The sequence below is a fragment of the Vespa mandarinia genome, chromosome 24 (assembly GCF_050613455.1).
Source record: "Vespa mandarinia isolate Hongniang chromosome 24, ASM5061345v1, whole genome shotgun sequence".
Lineage (NCBI taxonomy): Eukaryota > Metazoa > Arthropoda > Insecta > Hymenoptera > Vespidae > Vespa > Vespa mandarinia.
The window spans coordinates 3,524,526-3,551,972 of NC_140833.1; the positions used below are offsets into that span (position 1 = coordinate 3,524,526).

Below are 27,447 nucleotides of genomic sequence, written 5' to 3' on the forward strand. Positions count from 1 at the left end.
ATAAATTAATTATATATGATAACTGTCTCATATTAAGTTAATCAAATATTTTTTTAATTACTTTTGATTTTATATAATATTAATATGCTATTATTCGAGGAAATATGCTCAAGATTAATAATTGTTCTATAAAAGATAGCAAAAATCGATATATATTATATAATTGAAAAATTATTACTATTGTTATTGTTATTGTGTAAGAAGAGTAATGCATATATCGTCTCAGATTTTATCTCTACTCTGGCAAAGAAAAGAAACGGAAAGGAATTTTTGGATTTCCTAAAGGGATATTTCAAGTTATGAGATTGGAAGCACTGTTACAGTATTATAACTGTAATCTTATATACGTGTTTGTTGCGCTTATTACTTGATTGATTTAGTTTATCAAATTTTCCAAACGATGTACAAAAGTTGAATTTATCAGTTTTTTCATTAGAATCCCATATTTTCATCGGTTATGATAATATAATATTCAGTGGCCATGTTGAACGATACATCAAGAAAAATATCTAAAAGTTCAGAGACAACAGAAGTATGCATTCTTTCTATTCGCGATCGTTTATTTAACCAACAAATTGAAAGATCATATTTTTCCTTTAGACCGATATACGCGAAGATGAAGAACAAACGACAAAGTTACAAGAAATTATTGATCTTCTTGTGGCTGCTGGATATTTTCGAGCCAGGATAAAGGGTATATCAAATTTTGACAAGGTATCTCACTATATAGCTAGAAAGCTTTGTTTGTTTACGACACATATACACTTTCATAACAAATATATATGTTTTTCTTTCATTACACTTTTTCATAATTTATCTTCAGTCATCGTAAAATCCAACTTTTTCATATACAATTATATTACACAGGTGATAGGTGGTATGACATGGTGCATCGAATCTTGTAATTTCGACGTAGACGTGGACTTATTGTTCAGAGAAAACCTTACTATCGGCCAGAAAATGTAAGTGAGGAATATTATATTATAATGTGATAAATCTAATAGACCAGTAATGGTGTATCTATTAGCATTTTTGAATTTTTATAGATCCTTGACGGAAAAAATTGTCGTTATGCTGCCAAAAATGAAATGCCCGTACCATATAGAACCTCATCAAATACAAGGATTGGACTGTATCCATATCTTCCCGGTTATTCAGGTAATTGTTAACCATGAACAATTTAACTAACCTACTTTTACATGTGCAATCGTTGCAGTGGTTAATAAAGCGTTCTATGGAAATGCGTAAAGAAATGGCAGGATTCGTGCGCTCTTTCGCCATTAATCAATTTCATAAGAAGCATTTCTTCTTGGAAGACGAAAATAGTGCTGCGACAGCTGCAAAGAAAAATATGATGCAAAATATTTTATCAATCAAAGTGAGAGTTCCTTTCTAATAACGTTTATTCTCGGGATTTTTAATGTGTTGAAAACAAAAAGAAAAAAAAAAAAAAAAAAAAACAAATCAATTTTTCTAATTTTAATACTTTACAGAGATTATATGAACCTCGACGATTATTCAAGTACAAAGATAGTTTGCCGAGAGATGAGGCCACTCGATTTCTTGGTACTCTTTTGGAGTATGACGCCAATTTGCATGGAAATATACAGAATACAAAGACCGATGTATTTCCTCCTTCCAAGTCGATGACAGCTTCGCAAGACGATAGAAAAGACAATCATATTTCCGGGTCGAACGATGAAAAGGTAAGAATGATGTATACATATGCACGCACACGCACATTATTAAATCAAGTTAATTGGGCAAAAACAACTTCATCAAATAGAAACATTTCTCTTTCATTCGCGTAGACGGCTGTAAGAGAAATTGCGGGTTCAATGGCAGCTATCGAGGAAAGCTCTGTAAGTGAATGACATATTCGAAAGAGAAGATAATATTTCTTATATTAGTTTCTGTAAAATTGTATAAAAAAAAAAAAAAATCTTTTGAATTGTTCATCGATATACGGATTATTATAAGGTAACGCGGTCCTCTAATGTAAAATTATTATAAAGGATCGTTTAAGCGTGAACGCGGTTGGCAATATCGTCGGGATGCAAGCACAGGAAATAGCCAAGGTAGCTGAGAAATATGCAACAAGATCGATATCTGAAACGGAGGTAATGAAAGAAATATACCAAAGTTAGATTGAAAAACTATATTATCCCCATGATTTCTCGTTGCGCATTGTTTTAGGAAAATGGTGCATCCGGCACATCCAGTGCTCTGGTAACTTTGCAAAAGCAAAAAGCCAATCTACAGGCACGAATTCGTAAATTGACAAAGGAAAGAGATATTTTGGCAAGTAAAGCCTCGGAGATGATAGATAAAACAAATCAATGTTATAAACAAAGGGAATATCTTGAACGTTCGTTTAAGAAGGCACAAGAAATAGGAATTAACGAAAATGATAGGTATTAACACCTCTTTGATATTTTTATTTTCTATAATTATGCAAAATAGGAAAATTTTATTAGAAAAATTGTCTATCCCATCTTTATCTTCTTTTGTATCGTAGTGTTTTTAAACGATTGGAAGAACTTTTATTGGTGCACGATGGTTTAAAAGATCAGGAACAAAAGTTTCGGGAGCAATGCAAATCTGATTTTGACCTACTTCGAGGTATGTTAAAAGAAATCAACGATGTAGTACCAACAGAGGAAGAAGACAGAGTTAAGGAATACGAGGAGCAAAAGAAAGTAGTGGCTAAGGCGAGATTGGAGTTGGCCAAAGGGAATAGAATCATTGCTTCTTTGACCAGACAATTGGATGATGTACCAGGAAGATCTGAATTGACGCAATATCAGAGAAGGTTCATGGAACTTTACAATCAAGGTTGTGGAGCCATCTTTGGCACTCGCATCGCATCATTTTTACATCATTGCTTGTTTTTATTACATGTTTATTCTCCATAACATAAACATTCCTATTATTATAGTATCCGCCAAACACAAGGAGACCAAACAATATTACACGTTGTACAATACGTTAGACGACACAAAGCTTTATCTAAGCAAAGAATTATCTTTGCTAAACTCTATACAGGATAATTATAACGAGTATGTATATTGATATCTCGAAGTCGACATTGTTACGTAGATAAATGCATTTATTCTACATAGAGGGAAATAATTTATTTTAATCCTTTTACGACAGAGCGATGGCATCTACGAGCGGTAAGGAACAATTTTTGGAGCAATTTGAGTCCGCCGTTGCAAGAGTCAAGTATAATAAAGCCATGGTGCGTCAGGGTTGCGTCAAAATTTCGTTTCGTTCGACTCACAACAACAATATACACCAATGTATGCATATAGATGATAAGTTTAGTTTCTTATTGCGCAGGTCGAGAAACGGTGTGCCGACGAAAAGAACAGACGCGATGCTCTTAGTCAACAATTGGTTACGCTTGTAGAGCAGCAACGTAAATATGTCGTTGCTGTCAGACAGCTTACCATCGAGTGTCGTAAGAACGAAGCATTACTTGCCCAGCTACGTGGCCCATGAACGTCATGTTTCTTTTTTCAAAATCAATCGGGATAAAGATCCAACCCGTTGTGCAAAAAGAAAAAAGAAAAGAAAAAAGCTTAATCATAACATTTACATTATACGATTGTACATATTTTTATGAATGCGCATCTTTATTATTTTGGATCACTACAAAAAAATATATGATCCACCTTTACTTCCTCGAGTACGTTTCATTTATTTGCTTTTTTTCAGCCTAGTTAATAACTAGTTTTAATATTAAGAAATAATTCGAGTATATATCTCTGTAACTATATTTAATATAGAGCAATATAGAGATAAATGTTATATTGTAATTGTCCAACAATTACAATATACGACGGTATGCGAATTAAAATAGTAAAGAGCTTGGGTCACATGACCAATCTTCGTAGAATGCTAAGTGTCTGTACGCACATACGTTGCCGAGAAGGCGATCTTGAACCAATAATAGAGTACAATATACTCCGCCATTCGTCTATTTTTTACTTTCAACGATCTACCTATATATTCGTTCGGCCGAATATTTTTCTAATAACTGCGAATGCGCACGTGCATGTATGTATATATATATATATATATATGTGTGTGTGTGTGTGTGTATATTCTTTCTATAGTAGTAGGGTAATTATTTAACGATACAATTTTCAGCATTACGCGACATTGAATGGCATGAGAAGCCATTTGATTCTTTTATTAAAAGTCGATGAAATTCACAAGAGAGCCCCCTTTCCACGATATATCGTACTAAATTTCACTATTATTTTTGTCCAGTGTTACCACGTTCACATGTTCTATTCTTCATCCCTGTCCTTTCGAAAGCCCCACTTTTTGCGTTCCTTGTGACGATTCTCTGTCATCTATACCAGTGTATGAACGTTTTATTTGTGTATTGTTTTATTTATGATCGTCCGAACGATTGGTACAAGTCCTACAAGTTTTTCCTTATTGCTTCATCTACCGCGATCAGAAACTAACAGATAGCGTCTTGTGGATATGACGGTCGTGTCGAGTGAAGTATCCGTTTCATTGCTAAACGTATCATCTATATTCTTCGAATATGCGATAGATATTTGCGGTCTTTTCGTGTGATGCAAATGAGAATGCAATTGCTTGTTTAAAATGGCAAAAGACGAAGGGGATGACCTTTTGCCAGACAAGGACGCCGCAAAGGGATTTTATGCGAAATACGAGCCTAAAGAGATTCTTGGAAGGTTCGTCGTATGTGTTTCAATAAAACATTTCCATCGAATATAATATCTGTTAAATTTGCACAATCCTTCTGATTTCATCCATAAATCATTGATAATCGTTACAAACCCAAATAACGCGCGATATCGCTATTATTATCATTATCATTGCCATCGTCATTGTCTTTGTTGGTAACATTATTATTGTCATTAATCTTTCTGCGAGAAGGAGTATATGTGTATTAAAATATAAGAAATTAACGTGTGCGTGCGTGCTATGTGCGTATTATATATATTATATATATATATATATATATATATATACATACATACACGCGCGCGCGTATGCGTATGTGCATTATGTAATTGTGTGTGTGTGTGTGTGTTCAGACTGAATTTGCAAAGATAGTAATAATTGCATTCTATTATCAATATCTGTATATTTGTGTGTGTGTGTGTGTGTGTGTGTGTGCGTGCTATATTTATAACTTTTGCCAGATATGGTTTTTAATAAGTTTTCATGTTATAGAGGGATATCGTCGACTGTAAGGAGATGCATAGAAAAAGAAACTGGTATAGAGTACGCGGCTAAAATTATAGACATTAGCAATGAACCTCATGAATCTACGGATGGACATACTATGAAAGATGCTACTTTACAGGAAGTACATATTTTGCGTAGAGTTGCTGGGCACCCTTATATTAGTAAGATTTTTATTAATTTTAATCAAGTTCATTGTAATATTATTTTATGGTATTATATATTAAGTAATATAAATTTTGCCAACGTCATGTATACCACTGTTTCTTAATATTTGTCTAATTTTTCCAGTCGAGTTACACGATGTATTCGAATCTAGCACATTTATATTTTTAATTTTCGAACTTTGTAAAAATGGAGAACTATTCGACTACCTCACATCGGTCGTAACACTGTCCGAAAAGAAAACACGTTATATTATGAGACAAGTATTTGAAGGAGTTCTGCATGTACATAATCAGGGTATAGTTCATAGAGATTTGAAACCAGAAAATATATTACTTGACGATAGCCTTAATGTAAAAATAACAGATTTTGGCTTTGCAAGGATGTTAAAATCTGGAGATAAATTATACGGTTCGTTAACATTTTTTTTATATATTCGATGAGCTTGTCATGGTACCAAAAGAAAAAAAAAAGAAAAGAAAAAAAAAAAAGAATTATTCTTATTAACCCAATAATATATATTCCATTTGAGTAGATTTGTGCGGAACACCTGGATATTTAGCACCAGAAGTCTTGAAGTGCAACATGTTTGAAAATGCCGAAGGTTATGGATTCGAAGTTGACATGTAAGCATTGTCATATATTCTATTTTCAATGGTTTATCATTTGCCAATGGAAATGTCATTTGTTAACCTAACCAACGTATATTACTTTCTTAAAGTAACTAACCAACACAAATATATGCAGGATATTCCATAACTGTGATCCATTGATTTTCTAATGCGTTATGTGCATAATAAGGGTCTACAAGCCAATGTTTATCTCTTCTTAGATGGGCTTGTGGAGTGATTATGTTTACCTTATTAGTTGGTTGTCCCCCATTTTGGCATCGAAAACAAATGGTCATGCTAAGGAATATAATGGAAGGAAAGTATTCCTTTACATCACCGGAATGGGCAGATATCACAGGTGCGATATTTTATCTATATATTTCCTCTTACTCTTATACATACATACATACATACATATGTATTTATATCTATATTTGCAGAAGCCCCAAAAGATTTAATAAGAAAATTATTAGTCGTTGATCCGAAAAAAAGAATATCGATAAAAGAAGCACTGGAACATTCTTTTTTCCACACTGTGGTACGTATTTTTATGAAAAATTAATGGATAATGTTAGAAAAGTCCGACTATATAGAGCATGTATTATATCTTAAATGTTTTCAAAAAACATTTCCTATAGTTTAACATAAGATCGTATTGTTTCACATTTAGATATATGCTTATATAAATGCTGATTTATTTTATGATTACATAAAGAGGCATTATTAAAGAAAACAAAAAAAAGCAGCATCTTTCATTTCTTGTTCTTTCTCTCTTGTTGTTTCATCATATCCATTATAGTAAATCCTCATACTTTGTTTTTTGTTTTTTATACGTACGAAAAACTTTGTCTACACAATGTATCATTTTATATTTCCAGCCTAGAATATATGGCAGTGGTGTAAAAAAACATCATTAACAATTATTGGATGTAAAAATGAAAGACTAAAAGCTTTTATGACATATTCGTTTTTAACATTTAATGATTATTTCTAATGCATATTTGCTTTCCATTGCACATATCATTTACATTATGTATTTGCAATTTTATTATACAAAACTATTGACGTTATATGAATTAATTTCTTTTTGAAAAAACTAACAAAGGGCCACAGGTACGAATTATACATATCAATTCAAAGAATGATGTATTAAATCAAATTTATATTTACTTTACGAGTTACGATAAATGTGGCAAATTTAAAAAGATCACGTTCGAATTTTTCGATAAATTTGTATTTTATGTTGTAAAGAACTCTTAACTCGTTACAGTTGTGGGATCAAGACATCGCCCCTCTAAAGCGTTCACTGTCATCTAACTCACGACGTCTGAGTAGGATATCTCAATTAGCTTTGGTAAATTATTTCTGTTATTCTTTCCTTTGGGATAAACATAAATTTTTATTTTTCGTCTAAAGTCTGCGGTGTAAATTAACAGTTAGTCATTTTTCTCGGTGAATTATACCATTGTTTTCTGAATTAAAATAATAATAATGTTCTCTCAATGCCTTTTCTGTTTATTAATCATTAAATATTAATAACTTTTGATATTTTCAAAATCCGCTCCTCTTATTTCCAAGTTCACAAATTTTATTTATATGCATGATACCACCTCATTCATGATTGAAGCGCGCTAACATGCATGTTTATGCTTTTCTATGCACAAACTATATAGTAGATTATAGCTTTCTCTTTAAGAAGCCCTTCTTTCTTTTCCGTGTGCCTTTATCCGATTGCGCGTGAATCTTTCGAGATTGCGTAAAAAGAAAAAGAAAAAAGAAAAAAAAAAAAGAGAAAAAAAGAAATAATTCGATAATCAATTATTTATACATACGTGTTTAATTAATTTGGCGTAATTAATTGAATTGACCGAATAAGTAAATGTTTCATCTTATTCCATTTAATCATTAATATTTGTATATACGCTTATATTCTCTTAATTCATTTAAATTCGCACAGGAATTAAAGGCAAAGTCATTTAATGCACGAAGAAGATTTCAGTTAGCGATTCTTTGCGTACGAGCAGTGATACGTATTAAACGTCTTCACATTACACCCGAACCTCTTTCGACTCAAGTGGCTTGCACCGATCCTTATAGAATAAAGATCTTACGAAAGGTATTTAAACTGTTAACATTTTATATCATATCTGTTTGTTTCAACTTTATTAATTTCTTCAAACTTTTCTTGCAGATTATCGATGGGTGTGCATTTAGAGTTTACGGACATTGGGTTAAAAAAGGAGAAGGACAGAATCGAGCAGCACTTTTTGAAAATGCACCAAAGACAGAATTAAAACATCTTTATGTTAGCAATTTGAGTAGATAACCAATACTTTGTTGAAACATTAGTTACAATTGGTATTTTATTCAGACTTTAGTAAATTCGTTTTTATAATAGAGAAGGCATAATTAATAAACAAAGATAGTCTTTGATTATTCTGTTTTCACAACTTGTACGGTACGCACGATGAGAGGATGCTTTGGATTTTCTCTTTTTTTTTCACGTGTACTTTCCTTCATTATTTAGTATTACCTTGTAATAGATGGAAAATAATTCTTTGCGAAAAGATTGTACAACAATACTATAGAAGAATATTAAATATCAAGCTGCAGTACTATAAAAGTACTCCTGGCCCTTCTTCTTCAGGGTTGTGTAAAATAGATCGAGATCCTTCGTCACAGAATATTTCAAAAAGAAAATAAAAGAAAAAAAAAACAAGGAAAAGAAATGTAAAAATCAATTGATATACAACACAACGAATAATGAAAATTTGAAATACAACAATATTGTACTGTATAATTTGAAATTCTTATCAAAAAAGATCTATGAATAATATTTATGTAGCATCAAAGAGAATCGATGTTTTATTAAAGTAACAGTTATGTCAGTATTTTTTGCTCTCTTCGTGTTATAAATTAATAATTGTATCATAAAACGGCTTGATGAATGAAAGAAAAATGGATGGGCAAATATAAGGACGGACGTACAATGATATCGAAGCCTATACTCAAGTCATGATCAAATATTGAAGACAGCTTAAAAATCAATATCAATAAAAATAATTTCAATGGTTAGAATGAAATGATTTGGACGATCATTGGGATATTACTGGGTGCTTACATATATATATATATATATATATATATATATATATATATATATGTATATATATATATATATATATATATGCACGTTCGAGATGTATCATAATAGAGTAAACGACATTAAAGATTTATTTTGACTAAACTATAAAAGAATGAGGTATGTTATGTAATAAACATTAACGCTTCAAGTTTTTATGGATATATATAAATATTTTACATGGCTTTCAGCAATTATCCGACACATATCCCATCGAAATTCAAGTACTTGCTATACTTTTCCCAAAAATTCCTTATCTACCAAAGCATGGGCATCTTTTATTTTACCTTTGAATCGTTGTACATTCTGCGACATAGACTTTGTCCGACTCTGTCTTAAAGTCTTAGATGCAAAAATTCTTGGATGTAAGGTAGATCTGGGTAGTCGAGCGAGATTCATCCATCGCGGTTAAAATCCATTGTTGTGGAAAAGTTTCTGATTTTGATGTAGCAAGCCTCATTGTTGTACTTCATGTAGCTTACTCAAAGTAATTGTTTACTCTATCACGATGCACATACACACACACACATATATATATATATATATAAAATGATGCCTATAGCAATATCTATATATATATATATATATACATGAATCTCGTGATAGCCAAACTATATAATAGGACATTTTGACGTTTTATCAACGTTACAGTTACCTCTATACTTTAGAGATAATGTTTGATTTGTACGTTTCATTGGAATTTGATTTTTGTTCTTACAGATATATTATAATCAATTGTATTTACACAAGTTTGTAAACAATAAGAATTGAATTCTTTAATTTATTAAAAATTTAAGAGTACTTGAACCATAACGAAATCTGCTTTATAACGAAAACATTTATTTATCCATTTCTCCTGTACTTGGGTGAACGCAGATGACAAATAATTGAATATATCAGTTGTATGTAAAGGTAATTGTGTAATTTCCAGTGTAAAAATTCTCCTTGAGGATTGTTTATGTAATAAAAGCTAGATAAAACCTATGATTCTCGAGTCACGAGGAAGAATTATTTATATGAAATATTTAAAAACCGTTTTGACAGAAATTAATTTTCAAGTAAAGTAATTTTCATTAAAACATGTTGAAAAAGAGATAACTTTACGTCGTATAATAAATAAATTCTCACCAGAATTATAATAATATTTCTTTTTAACGAACGCAATCGTCGACAAATTGAACATTATTATTTTAATTCTCTAAAGAAAATATCGAAAGCAGGCAAATTGTTTATATGGAAATGCGATTCGATATACGATGAAAAATGTGCAAGGAAAAATGTAATTGAGTAATTATAAAAACGATAGCGACACGAAAGCGATGCGCAGTCGCGCGCGCGCACACATTTAAGTAAACAATGAAGCGCGCCTCTAAAGTCGAGATGTGGCAACTGCGCACAACGATGATCCATGTGACAGAGAAAGAACGTGACAAAAGGTGGCAGAGAGTGACGCCGCCAAGATCGGAGCGAGTATTTGCCCGGGCCAGCCGGGTGTCGGGTGTGCTCTGCGTGTACGATACCTCTGTCTTTCTCTTTCTCTCCTTCTCCTTGTCTCATCTCTCTCTCTCTCTCTCTCTTTCCCTCTCCCTCCCCCTTCCCCTGCGCCGCCCTGCTATCCCCCACCCTTTCAATCTGTCTCTTTCTCGCGTGCGCGATACTCAGCTCCGTTCTGGCGTCGACGCGAAAGGTAAGAGCCTAGTACGAAAGCTTTTCTTATAACAACCGGCAATTTATCGGGCGATCGTAAGACATTAGCGAAACTCGTGTATATTTCAATCGGTCGTTGTACGATAATCGCGAAAGGTTCATCGAAAAAATGCTGAAAAAGGTGCACTGGGTAACGGGCGACGAGATATGCAGGGAGCTCGACACTACTCTCACACGCCCAGCCGAACTGCTGCGTCACATGGGCCGCGTTCATTGGTCGATAGAGCAGGATGACGTCACGAAACGCACTACCATTGGCCCGTAAGTCGGAGCCCAGACACGTGAATCGTGGCCAAGCAAGCATGGCTGTTGATGCGCAGTGGTTAACACTTGTAAAATGTTTCTGCCACGCGCCAGATCGATCAGGTTATAACCATCGTGTGTGCTCCGAAACGTCTAGGGACGACCGGTAGCTCGGTTAACGCGGAACGTACTCCTCCCTCGTGTTCGATCTTACGTTTGTCTACGGTACGTTTGACAAGAGGAGAAAGATAGAGAGAGAGAGAGAGAGAGATAGAGAGAAAGAGAGATAGAGAGAAGGAAAGAGAAAGAGTGTGTGCGCGTGTGTGCGTGTTAGAGAGAGAGAGAGAGAGAGAGAGAGGAAAGAGAAAAGAGAAAAGAGATATGACGCGCGGAAATAATTGTGAGAGTAATCGATCTCTCTTGCACTCTTTTCTTCCGTCTCTTTCTCTCTCTCTCTCTCTCTCTCTCTCTCTCTCTCTCTCTCTCTCTCTCTCTTATAATTTCCTCTTTTCTCCTCTCTTCTCAACCTTATCCTTTTCTTCGAAAGAGTGTCAGAATCGTGCGTGTCCTGTGTGTGTATGTGTGTGTGTGTATGTGTGCGCGCGCGCGTGCTAACCTACGTATGTAGGCAGGCGCGCGCGCGCGCGTATTCCTATGTGCGTTAGGTACATTGGTAGTGTATACGTACATGCGTGCGTATGCCCGCGCGGGCGCATTAACTCTCACCGTGTTGCGAGCCGCGGTACGAAGTTGTGGACGACGTACTCGTAACTCTCTCGATGCATTCTACGTAAGCTTTCCTCGTTATTCACCACGCCCGCTCGTCAGCGAGAGGAAACCACCGCAGATCGTTATTCTATCGGGGAGAGAGAAAGAGAGAGAGAGAGAGAGAGAGAGAGAGAGAGAGAGAGTGAGAGAGAAAGAGAGAGAGAGAGAGAGAGAGAGAGAGAGAGAGAGACTATCGCCTATTTAATTGACGTTCGTGTACGAGTACACGCGTTTGTGTTATACGTGTTATGTCTAACATTATCGCGCGTGTCTGTGTATAAGCGTATAGGTGGTTGCGTGGCGTGTTTTCCGTGCCATAATAGATTCGACCAATGGGCGAATACTTGGGGCCATGACGTCACGGCACGAGGAGTTCCGATTGGTCGGCAGTACGTGCGTCGGCGGATACATCGGGAACGTATGCGTGCGTGTGTCGCTTTGTCAGTTTATAAGGAGCTCTGCTCGACTGTGTCTCCTCGCTTCGCGGCGCCGCTTCTTGAATTATCGCGCGACGACCCCCAAATACTTAGCAATCGCGAACACTCCTTCTCCCGTTCCCGTCCCCTTTAACCCTCCTCCTCTTCTGTCCGTCTGTCATTTTTTCTTACTTTCGTTACTTTCCTGGCTTCAACGTTAACCATCCTTTGGCTCCCTTTTTCCTCTATTTCCGTACAAAGCTTTGCTCGTACCTTATTCGAAGCTTTGGCGTGTCTTCGTTCGTCAGAATTTACGTACATATCCCCCGCTATTCGAATCTCAATGCTGAAATTCGCCTTTCCCGCCTCTTGTCTCGTCGTGCCTCCCCTCTCCGTCTTTTTCGTCTACCCTTCGTCAGCCTTCTTTTCTCTTCTCTCCCCCCGACGAACACTGATTGCGAACCGTAAAAGTCCTCCTCGACTCGTTTCTAGGCTCAAAGTTATGTGATTTCTCGGACCAAACAAACTAACGATTACATTTTTCCAAAGACGACGACGACGACGACGACGACGACGTTGACGACGTTACCTCTCGTCGGCATACGATGGTAATCTTTAAAAGAAAAGACACATTATCAAGACGTACGGAAGGAGGATGCGTCGATTCGAACGTGCTACGTGTAAACGACATCGATCATTTTTATCGTCAGTATCGTTAATATCAAGAATAAAAGATTAAGCGTGTCGAGATTATTATTTTCAGGATCAAAAACTATCATAATTTTTTTTAACTCTTTATTTAATGCTGTATTATATATATTTATCGCGCGGTATGTTCGAAGGAGAGAATTTCTCTCTCGTGATGCTGTTCGTTATTCTCGACTCTCTCTCTCTCTCTCTCTCTCTCTCTTGCTTATTTTAACAACAACAACAACAACAACGACACAGCACGGCGAGATAGAAGATTCGCGTGCGAATTAAAAGTTCTTGCTCGTCCCTTTCCACTGGTGGTACCGCGTGGGAGGAGACGAAGCGACGCTTCCCGCGCGCTCCGCATTACGTCACGCCTAAGTCACGTGACGTACGTTGGGACGCGGTACTAATCGTGTTCCATAATATAATAAATTTTCAAATTGGTCCATTCGTTTAAACTTTCGAGAAGACGAAATCGATATGATATATGAAATCAATAGGAAAGATATGCGATAAGAGAAGAGGGATGTAGAAGAGTCAGGCGTATGTTTTCTAGAAAATTGTGGGCCGACGAAAGGATTCGCGTAGAATAAACGTTCGCGTCCTCCTACCTCCTTATCGCGTATTTTAACGTAGGCTTATCGTTATTCGACCTCTCCATCGTGGCTCCTCGTCGTCCCTCTTTTTTAAATTCGTTTCGGATCGACGAACGTGTAATAGCGCGTTTTGTTTTCAACGCAGATTGGCGGCCGTTCGCGGTTGGTAGCAGTAACGGATACGACAACAGCAATAGTAACGTCAACATCGGGCATCGGTAGAAGACTTAGGTACAACGACGATAACGACAACGGCAACAACAAGATCGACAACGACGACGGCGGTGGTGGTGGTGGTGGTGGTGGTGGCGGCGGCGGCGGCGGCGGCGACGACGACGACGACGACGACGACGACGACGACGACGACGACGACGACGACGACGACGACAACGACGACGACGACGACGACTGCTAACAACGACGGAAGGAAAGAAAGAAAAAGGAATAGTGGCGACAACGACGACGATTCATAGGTCGCGCAGAGGTGCGATACCGATCCTTGGGACGGTATCGTAAAGGAAGAGAAGGCAGAGTGGGTCGTCGCGGGGCGAAGCGAGAAGGGGTTTTATCGAGAGGACGCGATCGAATCGTCAAGAATGAGCCTGGAAACGTTGCTGGAAGCGGCGCGCTTCGTCGAGCAGCAGGAGAAGAAGAGGGAGCGCGTCACGAGCAGTTCCTCCTCCTCCTCCGATCACCCGCTCGCCGTCGCTCCCCACTCTAACCATCACAATTCTACCGAGCCACGTGGTGAGTACCACGCGCCGCATCTCGACGACTATTCCTCCTCACACGCTTCTCCATCCATCCTCCTTCGTCCGTCCGTTCGTCCGCCCGTCCGTCCGTCCGTTCGTCCTCTCGAGCCTATCGCTCGCGTACAAATACACGCACGTATATACACGCAAGAGGATAGACGAATGAGTTAGTTTCCCCTTACGTGAAAGGCGCGGCTGCATTTAGTTTCTTTTCTCCTTGGAAAATTTTCTCTTTGGTAATATCTTTCGATTGCTCGATAAACTCTATAAGATCGAATGTACGATGGGAATTGGTATGAGATCGTGCGGGGGAGGGAAATAGGGCCAAACGAACGACTAAAAGTATTTATTATCAAAGGGATCATGTATACCGCAAACGCTAGCAAAAAAGTTTCGATTTGACGCGAAATTAAATTAAAAGATACGTCGTTGTTGTCGTCGTCGTCGTCGTCGTCGTCGTCGTCGTCGTCGTCGTCGTCGTCGTCGTCGTCGTCGTCGTCGTCGTCGTCGTCATCGTCATCGTCTTTGTCGATGGAGGAGAAGGTCGCGAGATTTTGTTCAACTCGGTGAGCTCCGGTTAGGTCGTAGAGCGTCGTCGAAGGTAGAAAAGGTCCGGGCAAGCGATAGTGCTCACCGACGAGAGAAGAGAAGAGAAGAGAAGTGGAGTGTAGTTGGAGTGGAGTGGAGCGGAGAGAACGGGAGGGGTGGGCACGGTGACCGTGGTGCTAAGCGCCGGTCGACGCTGCCAGAGGAGGGGGCTAAAGACCTGGAACGTGCCTGCCGTCGGAGGGGAAGCGAAAGGAACCCCCGGTCAGTGACTTTAGAAACTACGACAGATTTTCTGCGCTTCATTCACGTGCGCGCGCGCGCGCCACCTACTCCCATTGGCCGTAAAAACATTATACGCGTATCTTTTTATACTCTGTCTCTCTCTCTCTCTCTCTCTCTCTCTCTCACATCTTTCGTATCATTTCCTTACCGGTTGGACATCGTTCGTTTCTTTGAAAGAACCGATCTTTACGATACGAAAAGGGGATTTAAGGGAGTCCGCACGCGCGCAAATGTACGAGCGACGATAAGAATAATGAGCTCGCGTCGTCGCGTTGTGTCTCTCCTCTCGAAGAGAGAAATAAGGGGAGGGGAAAGAGTAAAATGGCGTAAGCGAGAATGGGATCGAGCGAGAAGGCTGGTGGCTGGTGGGGTAAGACGGAGCGTGCGCAGGATGAGAGAAAGAACACGCGGCTACGAATGCGGCGGTTATAAGCGACGCGCGGCGCATACGCATCGCGAGTGCATACGGCGGAGCGTGTGCATCGCGCATGCTCCTTGTCCCCGGCGAACCCCCACCACGCGAGACAGACCGCGTGGCAGTCTGATCAATCCACGATGTTGCCGGTTCCGTCCTTCTTCCTGACCTGCCATTGAGGGGGAATGGAAGAAAAAGGAGAGAGAGATAGGAGGCACCGGCTCTCCCTCGTCGTTCCCCTCTTCCGCTATAGCGTGTGAGCTCGGATTTTCCCCTCTCTCCTATTATCCTCTCTCTTTCTCTCTTTGCATCACGTGGAGATGCGGCTCTTTCAATTTTTCATTCTTTATCGACCTGTGGATTCGGCCGTTAACGCGCGATTCGGTTATGTTGCCCTTTTTCTCTTTTTTTTTCTTCCCCCTCTTCCAACGACGAACTCTCGTCGTTTCCTTCGTACATCCGGACTCTTTCGGAATAAAGATTCTTTCGTCTTTCTTGTTACAGGTGTCAAATTGAAAAGGGATCGTGCCGAGCCAGATGAATTTCTTTGCGAGGAAAAAATGCTCATCATTGATGGTAAGTAAAAACTCATTGACGTTTTCGGTCGTTGCTCAAAATCGCGCTTCGACCTTTCTTATATATTTCTCTCTCTCTCTCTGTCTCTTTCGAATGTCACCGTCACCACCGCCTCCGTCATCAACATCGCGATCATTTAACGTAATCGGTCGGCTCGGTAGGAGGGCGGTAGGTAGGTAGATAGATAGGTAGGTAGGTAGGTAGGTAGGTAGGTAGGTAGGTATGTAGGGAGGGAGGGAGGGAGGGAGGGAGGGAGGGTGGGTGGGTGGGCCATCGTTGCCGGCGTGTTTCTGCTTCGAAGCAGTGACAGGGGAACGGTTTGGTCGTGTGGTGTCGGTCGACGTCAATGAGTCCACGCGCTTTCGTTCGTTGCATCGATCTTTTACGAAGAAAAGCTAAAAGGAAAGAACGGAATGTATATCTCTTGAGTCTTTAAATCGTTCAAGAATCACGTTACGTTCTTACGACGCGTTGACTCGATAGTAGAAGAAGAAAGAAAACTTGATGAACGATTCGAAAAAATTCTTCTATATCCTTGGATACCCACAAGCAATCTGTCGTCGTCGTCGTCGTCGTCGTCGTCGTCGTCGTCGTCGTCGTCGTCGTCGTCGTCGTCGTCGTCATCGTTGTCGTCGTTGCGTTGCGTTGCGTTACGTTATCTCGCTGTCGTCGCGTCGTTGACGTTAAAGTATCATCGAAACGGATAAAATATTACATTTTTTTTGCAAGAGTTGCCACCCATTAAATTTTCGCGTTGAAAAGATCGGAAAGATCGTGTATATTTTGAATTGTAAAAAAATTAGTAGGAGAATAATTAGTTTGAAAAGTTTTTTCGAGGACGCGTGCGCGAGTCAATCCTTTTCGTGAGTGAATTATTCGCGATTCGCGCGTTTCTTTCAAGTTTTCTCCAACGAATAACATTTAAGCACCAAACTCTTCTCGGAGAAGATGGGGATTTTGTTGAACGGCGAAGATACCACGTTGGCTCGATCTCGAAAAAATGTCAATACCATTGAAGGTACTTCGGGGGTGGATTCGAGGAACGACGACGATGGCGACTACGACGACGACGACGATGACGACGACGACGACGACGACGACAACGACGATGACGACGACGATGACGACGACTACGACGATGATGTGGACAAAAACGAGAAAGACGGCAATGATGTTGTCGTCGAAAGTAAAGAGAGCAATAACAATGTCAGCGGTCTCAGGAACGCGAATAATCTCTCATCGACGCAGGTCGTCGGTATAATCGATGTAGTCGTCAAGGACGAACCTATACGTAACTGGATGTGCCCTCCACCCAAGAAAAAATGGATACGACACTATTTCCTCGGTGAGCTGATTATCGCGACTTTTTAACGATTTCATCTAAATCGTCTATAAGTGATATAACTCTTGGCAATTTCAAAGTTTGATTTTATCGAAAAGCGAATAGAAAAAAAAAATATAATCCACCGCTAAAGGAAAGGATAAAAAAAAGAACGTTATATAAGAAGTAAATAATTATGTTTCCGTTTAACTTACTGCTCATTTTTGTCTTTCTTTTTTTCTTTTCCCCCCCATCAAAAAAATATCGCTTGGGCGAACATTTCTGACGCGTTATCTCGCGGAACACGTTCCTATCTCGGCCGTGACATTGTACTAGAGCAGCAAAGGAACGGTTAATCTTTTTTCGACGTTTCTTCGATCGTTGGGGTATCTTTTTTTTTCTTTTTTTTTTTTTTCCCTTTTCCCATTCGGTTTTTTCTTTGCCCAAAATGTGAAGACTCGAAGGATCGAACGGTATCGGTTGGCTATTGCGCGACAATTCTTCGAATATCTTTTTTTCCTCCTTTTTCTTTCTTTTCTGTTTCTGTTTTTTTCTTTTTTCTTCTCTGAACCAAAGAAACTCTCGCGTACGTAGAATTCTCGTTTTAGGATTCTCTCGTTCGGTTCTTCATTCGAGTCAGAAATAGATGGAAGAAACTGCGAGTTATGCGACGGGGCTTTGCCAACTCTTTGGTACATGAATGAGAGTTAGGCTGCATGCGCGTACACGTGCCGCGCTAATTTATAGCGACGCGACGAATCGAGTCGCGAAGAAGAAAGCTCTTGGGTCTTCGTCGTAGCGAAGAGTTTCGACTATGCGCGAACAATTTTCGCATTTACGTTAGTTCGACGCAAAAAAAGAAACGAATTTGCGAAACGTCGGATCTCTGTACGATTTTGTGAAAATTAGAATAATCGAAGAAAAGAAGAAGGAAGAGCTTTTCCGGTATCACGACTTCTCTGCCGTTTGAGTTTCGAGATCTGTCGGGTGAGAAACAACGCGATGTCGGATCGAAACCATCGCCATCGGTGACGGAATACGTTCGCTAATCTTAGACGAAAGTACGACCATTCAGGTTCAACCATAGAATGGCTCGAGTACTTGCATTGCCGTTGCGCTATCGCGAAACTCAAAGGATCACGCTTTGATCTTGATCGAATCGAATATATAATATATATATATATATATATAATTTAGACGATTTTTCTTGTTCGTTGGAGATTGTTATCGTATCGATAACAATTCGTAATAATGTTTCAGAGGAGGAGCCGTTGGAAAATAGCAGGACAAATGGGAATCATACGAGCGTATCTTCACGAGGGAGTCCGGTGATCGCGAATTCCCGTGCCACGCCGCCAGTAGCTAATGTCAATCTCAGCAGTCACGTAAATCCTCTTCATTCTGCCTCTCATCATCATCATCACCATCATCATCACCATCATCACCATCATCATCATCAACAGCAACAGCAGCAGCAGCAACAGCAACAACAGCAGCAACAACAACAGCAGCAACAACAACAGCAGCAGCAACAGCAGCAGCAACAACAACAGCAGCAGCAGCAGCAGCAGCAGCAGCAGCAGCAGCAGCAGCAGCAACAACAACAACAACAAATGCAGCAGCAACAGCAATCAGCAGCGCCGCTACCGGTACCGCAATATCAACAGCAACAACACCATCATCATCAGAATAATCATAATACAACGCAAAATCATTACTTGGAGAATCATAATTCGAATCACTCAAATCAGCAAAGCGCCGGCAATCTCGTTGTAGATGTGGAAACTGGTCATGACAATAAGAAACACAGGAATGGGTAAGATTAACGTGGCATGAATGATTTTTAAAGAAAATAAAGAGATAATAAATAAAGGATCGTTACAGGCCGTGCGTGATTCGATCTGGTACAAGGGAAGTACACAACAAATTGGAGAAAAATCGAAGAGCGCATCTCAAGGAATGTTTTGAATTGCTCAAAAGACAATTACCGTCGCAAGACGAGAAAAAGTCCTCGAATCTTTCCATTTTACACGCGGCCATCAGGCATATACAGGTACGCGGAATAAACAGCATCATTTATTTTTTGGGAATACTTCCCTATTTCGATAGTCTTTTATAAAAATAACTTGGACTGAATCGTCTTGTTACTTTTGATCTATTTTCATCTATGCGCGGACCACGAAAAATAACAGCTGAACTTTAAATATCGCGGCTTACTTAGCGAGAGCCTCCGTCGTGAAGAGATCAGATTATTGTGTTTCGACGCAAACGTACAGGTTTAGAATGCGCATCGCGACTCGCTTAATAAATATGTCCTCTAGTGCGTAGAGAATGACGACGGAAAGATCGTGTCATTTTTTGCTCGCTTTATCGAACGCGCAATACCGACGAACTGAATTTGTCATTTTTCGTAATGTGCTTTCCCTCCCCTCTCCTCTCGCTCTCTCTCTCTCTCTCTCTCTCTCTCTCTCTCTCTCTCTCTCTCTCTCGCTCTCAAAAAGAAATGAAGAAATTGTAAAGGTGGGAAGAGTCTAAAGACGAGAAGGAATAGGAGAAGGAGAGAAGAGGAAGGGGTTGGGAGGGGGGAGGTGTATCGCGAAACAGTTCGAGCCACGTGCGCTTCGTCGAGTCGCGCGTGCGTCTATTAGCGCAAAGTCCACCTTCGCTCACCGACTTTCCCCACTCTTTACCTTTCTCTCCTTTCCGTCGATCATTTACGCCACGTGCACAAAGATTCGGACGAAAGCGAAAAACTTGAATATAATAATAATGTTAACAAGTTATATCGAGGGGAAGTATTGAGATCGATCATTGGTCCCCGGAGTATATATATCTCTTGGGATGTCGAACAAAACTCGTTCGAGATTCGAAAGAGTGGAATCTAAGAGTGGACATCGTTTTCAATGAATTTCCGTTTGAATTTTTCCTCCCATTCGTACCGCGGTCATTACCGCGGTCTTTTTCTCCCTCTTTTTTTCTTTTTTGTTTTTCTTTCGTTTTAAATTTTTTGCTTTAAAGGCATTGAGAAGGAAGGAGCGCGAGTACGAACACGAAATGGAAAGGCTGGCCAGAGAAAAGATTGCGGCGCAACAGAGGTTGGTCGCTTTGAAAAAGGAACTCGCGGCAACGTGGGATCACATCGACTTTAATACTCTACTGCCAGAACAGAATACGTCTACGGAAGCTACGGCAGCAAGAAATGGTAATGAGAAAATAAAATAAAATGTATCGATTATGCAATGATTAAATCGATTAAGTTCCAGAAAGCATGGAATTCGAGGTGGCCGGTCTAGCGCGCGGCGGCACCAGATATAGCAGTACGAGCAGCCTTAGCAGCGCCGCGACGGCTAGCTCGCCGCAAGCGCTCCAAACGACAAACACGAGTTCAAATATTCACAATCAAGTGGCTACCGCTGCCGTCGTATGTCAAACCCAGGGTTTGAATCTTGCTCAAAGTTCGAGGGAAAGCCCACCGGCAGCAAGCTCGAGTCCTGGTGTACCCGCAGGGACCCCTACCATTCCTACGCCGGCTCAGGTAAAAATAATATCCCTCTTATACCCATTTAATCGGTCTATTTAGCGTAACAAGCTTTCTGATCTTTTTCTCGTAGGAGAAAGTGGTGGCGACGTCGCCCACGAATTTGGTCCAACAGTCTCATCTGCATCTACCGATAAGCGCTCAAATGTTGAACACGGGTCAAGGATTGGCGACGATCGTGCCGACCCTATCACATATCGGCCCTGGTCTCAGGGTGATCCCTGGTGATACGAGGCAATTGCTCGTAACTCATGCCGCAGCCGCAGCCGCAGCCGCAGCCGCCGCTGCTGGTGCTAACAATGAATCCCGGCCGCTTACGTTGGCCGTACAAAATTCTTCAGATCAATCGAGACCGCTGATTGCCGTGCAATCGAACACTGGAAGCGAGCCAAGGCCCGTGGCGCTGGTCGTTCACTCGTCCACGGCTAATGACAATCGTGTGACGTTCGTGCATTCTAATCTATCGAACAACGACAGACCATTGGCTCTCGCAGTGCAATCGTCTGCTGCGAGCGACGTCAGGCCCGTTACGTTTGTACATTCTGGAAATGAAGGAAGGCCATTGGTCCTTACCGCCCATTCTCCCGCTTTAAACGTCTCCAGTGAGTAATAATATTGGGAAACGGTCGACATCGACTTTTTCTTTTTGTTTTTTGTTTTTTTTTTTTGTTGTTTTTTTTTTCTTTTTTCTTTTTTTTTTTTTTTTTTGTTTTTTCCTTTCTTTTTCTCTGCTCATCTTAGAATTTACAACGAAGAAAGAAATTGACAAATACTCCTCGCGCATTTGTCGATTTTATAGATGCCCAAACGACGAGAATAAGAACGGGTGGCGAAACAACGCAAACTACGCATAAAATGGTCGGAGGGGTAACGCTCGTCGGTGGAAACGGTTCGGAGCTAACTAGACTTCCCGGTGGCGCGGAATTGAACATTCTCCCCGCAAACGGTGCGCGTCTTGGTACCATTCTTCATTTGTTTTAATTTTAACGACTATACGCACTCTGACTTGCGTTCCAAGGGCAGGTCGCATAGTTGCGCTCCTTGCGATGCATTCGGTGCCAAAGAAAAAGGACCATTTGCAGAACGGCTCGCGCGTACGTCATATATGTCCGCTGGTCGCTTTGAAAATGGACGACAAAACCCTCCTCATCCCGTCAAATAAAATATATCTATCGGTGATTTACACCGATTAAAATGATTTATCTCGTTCTAGGATTGACCCTGAGTCACGCGGGAGTGTCGCTCCAAACGACGACAGGAAAGGCGGGTTCGACGACAGTTATGCAAAATGCTCCGTCCACTGAAAGTATAGCTCACATAGTCGGTCAACACGCTCCACTTTCCGGTCTGACACCTATAGTCACACCGATGACCGTCGTATCTCAAGGGAATAATCAAGTGACCGCTCACATTTTGGCACCGTCGAGTCTTGCGGGAAAAATGATAACCACTCCTATTCTCAAGTCTGTCGGACAAATGCCACTCGTAAATGCTCAGTACCTTAATACGACGACGTTGGTCAAGCCGGTTGTCGTTGTCAGTTCACCATCGAATTCCACCCCACCGTCTACGACGACGGCATCTTCTATCACGCAACCTTCCTCGACCTCGCATTCAACCGTCTGACAGAATCAAAGGAAGATCAAGTTAGTTTGAGGAAAGGTGATACAACATTTACATTGGACACCGATTGGACACGCGATTCACTTCCTTTCCCCCTCGGCCCTTATATTACATCCCGTTCCTATATATGGTTTCCTGGCAATTCTAATGCGTTTATCATATTCGCACTATTCCTTTTTTAACATCTATAATATGTGTCGGAGTGTGGACGCGCAATAATTGATTGCGACTATGATTTCGAATGAAACGACAAAGCGATATAAATATAGAACTACGCTATGGGTTGTACGAGTCTTAAGAAAATAACATTTTTTGCGCTTCGACCTGCTGCTATATATCACTGACATCGAACGAGTATTATCTATTTTCCATCTTTACTTTACGTTTCTTTCGTTTTCTTTCTTTTCTTTTAATTATATATTATTAAATTCGACACTTGGCTTTCTACAAATCCTGGCTAATCTCGGATAATATCATTGATGAAACGATGTTATCCTAACTATTTTTTTATAATAAGAGTACTTTGTCGAATATAAATATTCTTATTATCTCTAATTCGGACCGTAACCTTAAAAGAGCATTAAAAGTAATCGATGGAATTTTAATTATCCTAACGGTCGGTCAATATGGCCATATTACAAATCTCTCTAATCAGCATATATTTATTTTTTCCAAATCCTTTAACAACCGTTTGGTCATATTAAAGCGTTCGTATTATTTGCGCCGCCCTGCTGCTATCCTATATTTTTTTTTTTTTTTTTTTTTTTTTTTCATAGCAAAAATTTATATCTCCGTTTATCAATTACAAATGCTTCGAATAGAATATCCAGTTGATCCAATATATATAGTATATAAGAAATTCATCAAGATATTTTCTTTATAATGTTTCTGTCTATAATATGAATAATTTAAGAAAAACTCCCTTGACTGCATTGCAAACGTTAATCGCGAAAGTCGCGTTTACAAATTGAATAGCATCGATCCGTGCTACATCTTTACAGTGAAAGTGATTTTTAACATTGGATTAAATTAATGTAATCTATCGTACCTCGGTGCAATCGAGCGAAAGATTATGATTGATTCTTTAAGCGGGTGTAATCGGCTCACTTTTATATATATATATATATATATGTATGTATGTATGTATGTATGTATGTATGTATGTATGTATGTATGTATGTATGTATGTATGTATGTATGCATGTATGTATATATATATATATATATATCGTACATATATACATACATATATATATATATTTTTTTTTATAGAGATTAAAGACACTAGAAGACTAAACGTACTACGAATGATATAAGCGACGAAGTTTTTAATCGATCGTGCTCTGGCTGTGGACACAAAGTGATCGCAATTTATTCAAAAAAAATCGCAGATTGAACTTTCTTATGCCGAAATAACAAATTGTATAAGTTGTCCTTCGAATAAGTTCTAGTATTTATTCTTTTATATATTTATTTTAATTTCATGCAATTGCATGTTACTATTCGGCTTAACAGCATGCCTAATATCTATTTACGATTCTTATCTATTGATTTATATGAATATATCAAGAATTTCATTGCGCTATCATAGGCATTCTGACAATTCCAATATATACAAAAAAAAAAAAAAAAAAAAAAAAAAAGAAAAAAAGAAAAAAAAAGGAAAAAAAATGACAAGGTTAAGCAATACACAAAGAGAGAAAATGTTCATCCTTATCGGGTCTCATTAATTATTACATGTACTTGCGTGTAATTTTTCGTCCATACCGATTCATGTCGATGACCTTATCAAGAATCATTGTTTTTAATACTAGCATCATTACATTACAAGTCGTTGGGTACTCAATGCTTGGAATTATAATCAAGGTGAACATTTTCATTTTTTCAGTTGTTGCAATGGTTGAAGATTATCTTAATAAATGTTGATGGCGATTTTACAGCGTACAGAATCGTAAATACCACTAATAAGAGAGAATGTAAGTGAGAGTGAGACAGCGAGAGAGAGAGAGAGAGAGAGAGAGAGCGATAGAGCAAATGTGGGAGAGAAAGGAAAAACTTAAAAAGCGAGAAACGGTCTTTGGCTAAGACGAAAGAGAAATAAGAAAACTGTCTGTAGAAATAAGTAGCGCGTAGCATACTGTACATAATATCGATCTATTCGTGGTAAAAGAAAAAGTGAACGAAGAATGAGAAAGAAAAACGAAAGATGTGGGTGTGTGTGTGCGTGTGTGTATATGAACAATGTGATATAAGTAATGAATAAAATAAATTAGCATCTCGTGTAGCTTTTAAGGAAACTGTTAAACCGTTTACAGCGTAGAGACGTATGCTGCTAATTATTATTTACTAACATCCATACAAGAAACGAGATGAGACGTATAATTGTAAATAGAATAATGAAATGATAGAAAATTACAAAGTATAACTATATTGAGTAAGATGGGAAGGAAAAAGGAAAAAGGAAAAAAAAAAAAAAGAAAAATTGGATAAAGCACTCGAAATTTTGGACACGCTGGTTAATATCATCCCAGCTAGTCAGATTCATCATACATCGTTCCACGCGATAGGAAAACAATCGTAAAATTGTACTCGAGTGATTGCGACGTGGGAAAATAAATGTGATCGAGCGTCTAATTTCGAGTGTTGTTGTTGTTGTAGTAGTCTATGTCGAATTTTGTTATAACCTTGTTTGGTATATAAAAATTGATATCTCTGATGGCTCTTCGGGCGAACATCTTGTTACGCATTGGATGGTAGAATATTTATAGGAAACCGTTGACTACTACGGTCTTTTCGTCAAGAGATAAAATACATTTTGTTTTTAAACAAAAGAGTGCAACAAGAATCACAATACAATCTATTAAAATAAACATATAAGTGTGAAGGTCGCCCTAGTCCTCCTAGTAATGATTTTAGTTTTGTCGATCAATTGTCCAAGCGAAACGCCTTTCGTTTCGTTTGTCGTGTAAACCGAAGTAAAAAGGAAATAATCGATCGTTAAGCTCAGAATTGCCCGACTACGTTACACTAAAGTTTGACAATATTTCTTTTATATCGATTAAAAAAATTGCTAAAAAAATCGAGCGATCGAAATCTTTCGCGTTATCAACAATGACTTTCCTATTGGATTCTATGTGTCAAGAGAATATAAATCGCGCTTCTCTCCACCACCCCACTCCCTACCAATATTTTTCATTATTTTTAAATATATGTATCTTTCTTTTTCTTTTTTTCTTTTATTCATTCATTTATTTCTTTTCTTTTTTCTTTGTTCCCTTCTTCTCCTCCTCCTCCTTCTCCACCATCACCACCACCACCATCACCCTTTCCCTTTATATATTAAAAATGCGTAAATGTAATATCCTTATGTAAGTGTAAAAAAATTTTATCATCCTTCACCAACGACTCCATTTTCTCATCTGCCGATGATGCTGCAACAAATCGCGTTTTTCTTTACTCCGGCCAAGTTGCGTACAAATAATAATTGACACTTGACGTCAACGATGGCATTTGCTTATATACTTGTTAAATAAACACAAAAGTATGTATATACGTGAATATTCTTTCATCGATTTCTCAATAATGTTAAAGTGACGACATGTGTATCCGATGAGTAACAAACAGCGTACGACATTACCGATGTTTCTTCAGGCGAATAAATAAAAAGACATTAAATGGTAGATGATATAGCAAACTGTCGGTTATACAGGTTTCAAGAATGCATATCAATGCATTTTCATAGTTTGATATACGATAAATATTATTTCGCAAGTAATATTAATTGACCATTGATTTCATCGTATAAAAATAACTGGCGATTAACGGAGAGTCTTGTTCGACGATGATATAATTTTTCTCTGAGGGCATTCTTTGAGTTATATAAAAATATATCCAAGATATTTTGTAATTTAATTCTTCGAGAAATAAAACTTTACGTGCTCATAAATATAGAGATCTTTCGGAGTCCAAGAGATAATCTGTCGAAATATTCTACCGTTAGACGATACTCTTGATTGATATTTTTTTCAAGTCCAGTTATAATTCCAATCGAGAAGGATATAGAAATTCGCGCATTAACATATTGTCAGTATGCGATGCTGTTAGCCATAAATAATATCATACGTAGTATTCGGCGAAATTTCGTTTTATCCTATGACTATTACTCGTTTGTAAAATTTATTGAATCGAATGAAATGAGCGATACAATTTCGTAAGAATTTTTTACGTTTTTTTTTTTTTTTTATCATTCGTATCAACTAACAAATAATCAAGTAAATGTCATATTGATTTATACGGTTGAATAATAAAATCAATCCATATCGAATATAGTTCCAAATTCACAGTGCTTAATATGTAATAATCGAAAAATATTAGCGCGCTTTGAGCTGTACTTCATAATCTATAAAGACGTACATGTATAAAATGGTATTGTGCTTGCATGTAAAGCAATAAACATATTCCAAACTTGGAAAGTTTAGAAGCTGGCAGTGAAGTTTACTTCAAGTCGATACTAGTATTTTTATCCTTCGTCATATAATTTCGTGAGAAAAATAATTCTTTTGATCGTATTTTATAAAGCAATTCTTATATTAAAAAAAAAAAAAAAATGTACAATGTAAAAGTTATGGCATTACTTTATACCAATACTCAAATCATATTACCAGTATAATTATATAATATATAAGTATACTATAACTTTTATACTAGTATAAGTAATGTTATGGCTTTCACATTATATAATATTAAATTTTTTATTAGGATGCCTAAGGTAAATGTAAATTATTCTTTAAAAAGATGAAAAAAATTCAGATATGA

General features: G+C 38.5%; 3 protein-coding genes across 25 annotated transcripts; all 3 read left to right on the top strand.

Annotated features, from left to right (window-relative positions):
* Nucleotides 1–270: 270 nt before the first annotated feature.
* fidipidine (coiled-coil domain-containing protein 93) lies at nt 271–3,682 on the top strand. The gene is made up of 13 exons (XM_035868110.2): nt 271–532; nt 601–714; nt 868–962; nt 1,047–1,158; nt 1,217–1,378; nt 1,494–1,706; nt 1,812–1,862; nt 2,016–2,120; nt 2,197–2,414; nt 2,519–2,835; nt 2,939–3,059; nt 3,157–3,241; nt 3,343–3,682. The coding sequence occupies exons 1-13, from the start codon at nt 482–484 to the stop codon at nt 3,502–3,504; spliced, it is 1,806 nt and encodes a 601-aa protein (XP_035724003.1). The 5' UTR covers nt 271–481; the 3' UTR covers nt 3,505–3,682.
* Nucleotides 3,683–3,920: 238 nt separating this feature from the next.
* PhKgamma (phosphorylase kinase gamma) lies at nt 3,921–8,447 on the top strand. Of its 5 annotated transcripts, none has more exons than XM_035868125.2 (9): nt 3,921–4,062; nt 5,224–5,399; nt 5,527–5,811; nt 5,936–6,026; nt 6,233–6,369; nt 6,452–6,549; nt 7,282–7,365; nt 7,969–8,127; nt 8,203–8,447. In XM_035868125.2, exons 1-9 carry the CDS (start codon nt 4,049–4,051, stop codon nt 8,335–8,337), a joined length of 1,179 nt encoding a protein of 392 aa, XP_035724018.1. In that variant the 5' UTR covers nt 3,921–4,048; the 3' UTR covers nt 8,338–8,447. The 5 variants fall into 5 exon arrangements, with proteins under 5 accessions (XP_035724018.1, XP_035724021.1, XP_035724019.1 ...); XM_035868124.2 differs by lacking the exon at nt 3,921–4,062 and adding an exon at nt 4,185–4,718; XM_035868127.2 differs by lacking the exon at nt 3,921–4,062 and adding an exon at nt 5,082–5,102.
* Nucleotides 8,448–10,579: 2,132 nt separating this feature from the next.
* Nucleotides 10,580–27,060, top strand: LOC118442450 (uncharacterized). Of its 19 annotated transcripts, none has more exons than XM_035868067.2 (12): nt 12,312–12,895; nt 13,722–14,323; nt 16,079–16,150; nt 17,169–17,495; nt 18,732–19,287; nt 19,356–19,524; nt 20,490–20,673; nt 20,729–21,006; nt 21,083–21,611; nt 21,809–21,955; nt 22,223–22,671; nt 23,905–27,060. In XM_035868067.2, the coding sequence occupies exons 2-11, from the start codon at nt 14,173–14,175 to the stop codon at nt 22,633–22,635; spliced, it is 2,826 nt and encodes a 941-aa protein (XP_035723960.2). In that variant the 5' UTR covers nt 12,312–12,895; nt 13,722–14,172; the 3' UTR covers nt 22,636–22,671; nt 23,905–27,060. The 19 variants fall into 19 exon arrangements, with proteins under 19 accessions (XP_085520009.1, XP_085520018.1, XP_085520023.1 ...); XM_085663889.1 differs by lacking the exon at nt 23,905–27,060 and having other exon boundaries at nt 18,732–18,856; nt 18,935–19,287; nt 22,223–23,768; XM_085663883.1 differs by lacking the exons at nt 12,312–12,895; nt 23,905–27,060 and adding an exon at nt 10,580–10,840 and having other exon boundaries at nt 22,223–23,766.
* The last annotated feature ends 387 nt before the right edge of the window (nt 27,061–27,447 follow it).

Coding starts and splice junctions, on each gene's coding strand:
- fidipidine (XM_035868110.2), top strand. CDS start 482: ATGTTGAACGATACATCAAGAAAAATATCTAAAAGTTCAGAGACAACA. Junction 2,836..2,938: donor CATGGAACTTTACAATCAAG/GTTGTGGAGCCA, acceptor CTATTATTATAG/TATCCGCCAAACACAAGGAG. Junction 3,242..3,342: donor TCAAGTATAATAAAGCCATG/GTGCGTCAGGGT, acceptor CTTATTGCGCAG/GTCGAGAAACGGTGTGCCGA.
- PhKgamma (XM_035868124.2), top strand. CDS start 4,627: ATGGCAAAAGACGAAGGGGATGACCTTTTGCCAGACAAGGACGCCGCA. Junction 7,366..7,968: donor GGATATCTCAATTAGCTTTG/GTAAATTATTTC, acceptor AAATTCGCACAG/GAATTAAAGGCAAAGTCATT. Junction 8,128..8,202: donor GAATAAAGATCTTACGAAAG/GTATTTAAACTG, acceptor CTTTTCTTGCAG/ATTATCGATGGGTGTGCATT.
- LOC118442450 (XM_085663883.1), top strand. CDS start 14,173: ATGAGCCTGGAAACGTTGCTGGAAGCGGCGCGCTTCGTCGAGCAGCAG. Junction 14,324..16,078: donor CAATTCTACCGAGCCACGTG/GTGAGTACCACG, acceptor TTCTTGTTACAG/GTGTCAAATTGAAAAGGGAT. Junction 17,496..18,731: donor GATACGACACTATTTCCTCG/GTGAGCTGATTA, acceptor ATAATGTTTCAG/AGGAGGAGCCGTTGGAAAAT.